Raw genomic sequence first — 6,357 nt, 5'->3', positions numbered from 1 at the left:
AAGCTCCTCGTTAGGAAGAGGAGGGTACAAAGCGAGGCTCCTGAGGAAACGCGCATTTCCCCAGGGGCCGAAGCGTCGCCACGCTGTGAGACACAAGCGGCAAGCCCCAAACCCCGGGGGCTGCCGCTCAGCAGCAAACGCGGCCACCGGGGCGCCGCACGCCCCTCCCCCCCCCGGCGGGGCGGCGGCCGCCGGCCCAACGGTTCCTGCGCGGGGGGGGGAGGGGGGCGGTAGGGAAGGCCGCGCTTATCGGCGCCGTCAGCCCGCGGCGCGCCCGTTACACAAGGCGGCGCCCGGCCCCGTCCCGCCGCGGCCTCACCTGCCCATTGGCTCAGCGGAGGGAGCCGCGGATTGGCGGCACCGCCGCAGCGCCCCCTCCCCCCCCCCCCTCCATTGGCCGCAGCCCGCGATGTGATAGCTCGTGGGAGGAGGGGGGACCAAAAAGGCGCGCTGTGATTGGCCGCGGCGCCGAGCGGCCGCGCTATATAAGAGCCACGGGTGGGGGGCGGGGGCGCTGGCGGGTGTTGCTGTCTGCTGCTGTCCGCCCGCCGCGAGAAGATGGCGACGCTGAAGGCCGTGTGCGTGATGAAGGGGGACAGCGCCGTGCACGGCATCATCCACTTCGAGCAGCAGGCAAGGGGAGCCGCGGGATGGCGGCGCGGCCCGCTCCGCCCGCGAGGGCTCGCCTCGGTGCTGAGTCATGGCCCGACCCGGGGCGGGGGAGGATTGCAGCCCCGAGCAGGCTGCGAGCGGCTGCGGCTGGGCCCGGCTCTGTGGCGGGGCGCGGGGTAGCTGTCTGCGGCCCGCAGGGAGCCGCCGCTGCCAGGGGTCTGCAGCGGAGTTCAGTACTGGAGCCTGCCGCAGCCCTTCTGCGGAGCCTGCTTGTCGCTGCCAGGGTGGGACTTAACGTGGCTTTGACCGCTGCGCGGTCTGAGCCCTTCTCTATGCTTCTCGAGTCAGTTATCTCCCACCACCCCAACTCCTCCAGTTTCTGGGACGGCATTAGGGCAACGCCGTGCCGGATGTTAGCAGCGGCGATGTTAGGGTTGGTTGCAAGCTGAAGTGCGTAACTACTCTTGAAAGCAAGTAATCTGATAAAAGGCATTCCCGTTGTTTGCTACACTAATAGGAAGAATGCTTTCTAGATGGCTGAACAAATGCCAGTGTTCTGTGAAGTGCTGTCTTGGTAGATGGGATCAGTTCATGCAGGAAGGTAACCATTCCTGTCAGCTGCTGAACATGGAGTGAGGTCTGACTGAGAAGCTTAATTTGACACTTAACCCCCTTAATACTGTAGTTATTTGGGCCCTAACAAACTCTCTTTCCACTGAAGGGTAATGGACCAGTAAAGATTACTGGAAAAATTAACTGCTTGTCTGATGGAGATCATGGCTTCCATGTCCATGAATTTGGGGACAACACAAATGGTAAGACTTCTATTTATGCTTTCCCTTTAGAGTTGTATCCTGGCTGTTCAGCTTTAAAGAGCTTCTGGTGTTGTAGCACTGACTAGTATGAAGTGTACTTAGTAGTTCTCTTGAGTGTTCTATGAAAATCTGTTTATGCAAATTGTTTTTATGAAATGATGACATTTCCTGGGTATTTCTCTATCTAATACTCTAAATTTGTAGACTAGTATTCAGAAATCTGATGTATCAAATACCAAGATATTATGATAACCTAGTGTTAACTGAGAATACTATCTTCAGCTAAACCAGGAACATCAGAAAATGTTTTGTATTCCAGAACCTTGTTGTTTGACTCCAAGAGTAATGCTTACAAGTCTGTTGCAGGTTACTTCACTCCAATGATCAGTACGGATTTAGCATGAGAGTAGCTGTTTCATCATTTGAAAGCTCATTTCCTCTGGCTGTGGGAGGACTATCCATCCAAACAGGTTTATGTTATTAGCTGTGGCAAAAATCTGTACTTCTGACTGTGATCTGTTTCAGGGTGTACCAGTGCAGGTGCTCACTTTAATCCTGAAGGCAAGCAGCATGGTGGACCAACTGATACAGAAAGGTGAGTTTAATGTACCTGATCCTTTATTGGATAGCTGTTCAACTTTAATGTAGCAGCTATTTAAGTGAGACCCTTTTCTGCCTGAGAGGCTGCTTTGTGAGTAATGCCAGGACAAAACTAGGTAGAAAACTGATAATTGCAGCAAGTCTTCTAGAGTCTGATCGGTCAGCAGGACCTGTATTTTTAAGCTATCTTTGCTTCAGACAAATGTAGACAAAATGTCTTTGAAATGTATTCTTGGCTTAATTGCAGCTTAGAGGAGAAATAATTAAAGATTTTTACTGGGTGAGGGTACTTCAGGATGTGAGTGGAGGGGGATTCATGTGTTAATGCCTTACTTGGTCAGTGGTGACCTGCTTCTGTGTCAGGGGCCTGCTCAGCAAACAGCCTTTCACAAAGGGGCCTTCAGCTGTAAATGACCTGTTGACCTGTATGTAGGCCTATCATGTGGCAAAATTGGGATCATCTGTGGAAGGGCCTGGAGCTTTAGGGGGACTCTGAAATGAATAGAAGCTGAGTGTGCCTGGTGTGGTGGCTGTTTGTTGGATGCTACTGGGCTGTGCTTAACCTGTCAGCTTAGGCATGGTAATGCTTACAGGATATACCCCTTAGGGGTTTTTTGAGTGCAAGTACGGGGTCTGTTTGTGCTGAACACTGCTGTGCCTTCGAGGGAGCTGAGACCTGGGACTGAGGCCCAGTTCTTCCATAGGAACAGTTTCACAGTCTGGTTTCCTCCTTGGGGCCCTCACGTGTCTGAGACCCATGCTATCTAAGCCTGAGCAAGTGACTTAAATAGTATGCTGAGCATATAGTATGGGAAGGGGCTGTGCAAGAACTGTAGGCCAGTGTGGCAGCAAGTGTAAGAAATGGGCTGGTCTTGTGCGAACAGGTCTGGAGTAGCATTGTGACTGACTTGGCAGTGACTTGCTTTTAAATGCTCACCTTAAGTCCATAGCTACAACTTCTGTGACTGATCAATTAATACTTGAATGTTTAATTGCTTGCCAGACCAACCTAACTGTCATCCAGACAAGTGGCTAGCAGCCAGCAGTGTGAAATGGCTTGCTTGTGGCCTTTCCAGGCAGTCAAACACTCCTATGCTAAAGATCAAAATTGCATGAACATGACCTCTGCTGGTTCTGTTTAGTTAGACTCCTCTCCTAGCATAACCTGCATGCTCAAGACGGTTGTAGTCTAGGGAATTCTCTGTGAAGACAGAACTAGGTAATGCTTCAGTCTGTACAGAGTTGAAACAGATTGGACTAATCTTCCTGGAAGCTAAAAATGGAGCAAACTGTTAAAGGGAAAACTGCCCTTGTTCTCATTTTATGACTTAAGTTCAAAATAAGGAATCTGTGCTAGACCAAGAAGCTTTTAGTCAGCATTCAACTAGCTGAGCTGGTAACTCTAGAATACATGGAGAGTTTATTAGAAACAAGCTGATACTCAAGTTTCTGAGTCTAGATTGAAGTGTCTTGTAACTCTGTGAGCTTGTCTTTCTAATGTCTGCAACCCATTTGTCCCAAATAAAAAAAATATACTGGAATGTCCAGAAGCTGCAAACCAACTTGCAGCTTGAGGCTAAAATTCTAATGGAAAGTCCTGATGGAGAACTGGCTCTAAACAAAACTGATGAACTAATGTCACGAATATGGAAAAGTACTGAATAAGATACTGAATAAACTTGAATAGTCATTCCTAGTACTGATCAGAACTTAACTAGCATTTAATGTATCCCTTGTTGACCTATCACTTGGCAAACTGCTTTTACTAATCCTATTTAAACAAAAAGTCTGACTGCAGCTGCTTGTAGAATAGTGGATTTGTGATGCATGTTAAAAGCTTTAAGCGTAGCAGCAGTGCTTGTACCAAACCTTGTATGCACAGAGAGGTTGTTTCAACTAATTGAGAGCATCTCTCTGAACAAAGGAAAATATCCTTTAATAGGTAAACTTGGAAGAAATTCTTGGTTTGCCATATGAGTTTTATGGCATCAGCTTGCCTTGCTAGGAGCCATGGTGTTCTTTTCCCACAGTTTTGATTAACCTTTTGATTTAAAATTCAGTCTTAAAGAGAACTTGATCAGATCTCTTGAACTAAGTATTAATAGTGGATATGTAGAATAACTGGTGATGTTGATCATAGATCATAGAATGGGTAAGGTTGGAAGGGACCTCTGGAGATCATCTAGTCCAACCCCCCTGCTCAAGCAGGGTCACCTAGAGCATGTCAGGCAGAGTTTCATCCAGGCAGGCCTTGAAGATCTCCAGAGAAGGAGCAACAAGGACCCTGCCTTGCTGAAGCCTGGCTTGAACCAGAGACCTTTAGATCTGCAGTCTAATGTTCTCCCAGTTGAGCTAATTCAGTTAAACGAATGTTCAGCTCAAGGTGATGGAGGACCTCAGTATGATAAATGTGAATGTTGTATTGGCCAGACCATCATTTAGGGTTTTCAGTGTACCAAATTTTCTGTAAGTTTGTCTGTTTCTTTGTCCACTTGTTCATAGGCATGTGGGAGACCTTGGCAATGTGACTGCTAAAGGAGGAGTGGCAGAAGTCGAAATGGAAGATTCAATCATTTCTCTTAGTGGACCTTATAGCATCGTTGGACGTACCATGGTGGTAAGTGATTTGATGCACACTTAGATGCTTTGCAGAACTCTATAGCAGTCTTGTAAGCCACTGCTAGAGGCTTGTGCCTGGTGGGTTTTATGTAAATAGCAGCTCAGCTTCCATTGTGGAAAGGTTCTTCAAAGCTTTGCCTGAAGATGTTAATATCACAGTAATTTATTACCATAGTGATATATTACACTTGCTGTGTGGCTTGCTGAGGGTATTCCTCTGAATTTAACCTTGCTTCCTTCAGCTGAGTGATGAAAGCTTCCTTATTTGAGGAAACAGCTGGCAGTCTGGCCCAAGTGCTGTGTCACTGCAAGGCATGACAGTAGCACTTCAGGGCTGTGTTCCCTGTGACTGTTCTAATGGCTGCTGGCTTAATTGCCCCATGGCCTCCCTGGGGGAAAGAGGGAGAAAGGAAGAAAGGATGTGGCTGATGGGATTAACAAGCCTGTGGACTTGACAGTAGATGAGTGTCCTCAGTCTGGTTTCCCCTGGGACATCAGTGTTTGCTGAGACCACTCTACTCTTGCTGCATGAAACATGGGCTTGGACTGATGACCAAGTAGCTGAGATGTGTAGTGTAACACTTGTAAAGGAGCAGCCAGGGCACTGTGCCTTTGCCATAACCCAGCCTTGCTGTGTAGGGATGAACTTGAATTTGAATCAATGTTTGTTTTGGGTGAGTTGTAACACTTTTGAAACTTGGGTTTTTGCTAACTTACTGTTCTAAAATTCAGTTGAAGGCTACTTTTTGTACAAGTCTAAAGCTTGGCATTCAGGGATACAGTAGAAAGAACCAGTCAATTATGTATACTTTGCAGACAGCTGGCAATGCTACTTCTTGCTCTTAGTACTAATGTGAACAGCTGTGAAATGATTATTAGTGATGTAATAACATGGATTAAGATATCTTCAATTCTCTTTTTAGGTCCATGCAAAATCTGATGACCTGGGTAAAGGGGGAGATAATGAGAGCAAATTAACTGGAAATGCTGGACCTCGTTTAGCTTGTGGTGTAATTGGAATAGCAAAGTGCTAAGTATTGTTCCTGAAGTGCTTAAGATGACAGTGAGAAATGGGCTGTATTTCATTGCAAATGCTGTATCTGGCCTTGTTCAAAAAAGATTTACAGCTTAATCTCATTACTACTTTGCATTCTGAGTATCAGTGAAACTGGTGAAGACTGACTTAATTTTGTACAATGTATTTTGCAATTAAAGTGACCCTGATGGAATGTCTTTGTAGTCTTCTGCTAAAGCTTCTGCTTTAATCATTAAGTATAATCTTCACTAACTGGAACTTTTGTTCTGTGTAATGGAAGATGTTTAACAGTGACCACAAATGCTGAACACTAAAATTTAGTATTGTGTAATTTGATCACCCTTATGAGCTCTAGCAAGACTACTCACCAAAGAGCAGTAAACACTGTATGCACTGGGGCTTCCTCCTGGCAGAGTTACAGCGTTGTAGGTTTCAACCTCACCTAATAAATGTGCTGGGCAAATACATCTTGGTCTTGCTGTCTGTGGTGGGGGTGGGGAGCTACCTGCTTATTCTCTACTGCCTAAAGATACAGGGCTGGACTTTCTCATGCCAGTAGTCAATTTGCAGGACACTACCAGCATCCAACAAATCACTCCTAGTCAGTAACCCAGGACTGACTAAAACCTTTACTTGATCAGTATGCTCAATAGTAAGGAGAACGCATGATTTTTG

General features: G+C 46.7%; 1 protein-coding gene across 1 annotated transcript; it reads left to right on the top strand.

Moving 5' to 3' along the window:
• Positions 1 to 507: 507 nt before the first annotated feature.
• On the top strand, positions 508 to 6,149 carry SOD1 (superoxide dismutase 1). Its single transcript, XM_085297796.1, has 5 exons — positions 508 to 633; positions 1,334 to 1,427; positions 1,953 to 2,022; positions 4,530 to 4,644; positions 5,570 to 6,149. Exons 1-5 carry the CDS (start codon positions 559 to 561, stop codon positions 5,678 to 5,680), a joined length of 465 nt encoding a protein of 154 aa, XP_085153922.1. The 5' UTR covers positions 508 to 558; the 3' UTR covers positions 5,681 to 6,149.
• Positions 6,150 to 6,357: the final 208 nt, after the last annotated feature.

Source organism: Rhea americana, unplaced genomic scaffold (genome assembly GCF_003343005.1).
Source record: "Rhea americana isolate MKP2758 unplaced genomic scaffold, rheAme1 scaffold_130, whole genome shotgun sequence".
NCBI classification, from domain to species: domain Eukaryota; kingdom Metazoa; phylum Chordata; class Aves; order Rheiformes; family Rheidae; genus Rhea; species Rhea americana.
Note: the sequence above shows the minus strand (reverse complement) of the source record. Positions and strands in the feature narration are given on the sequence as shown.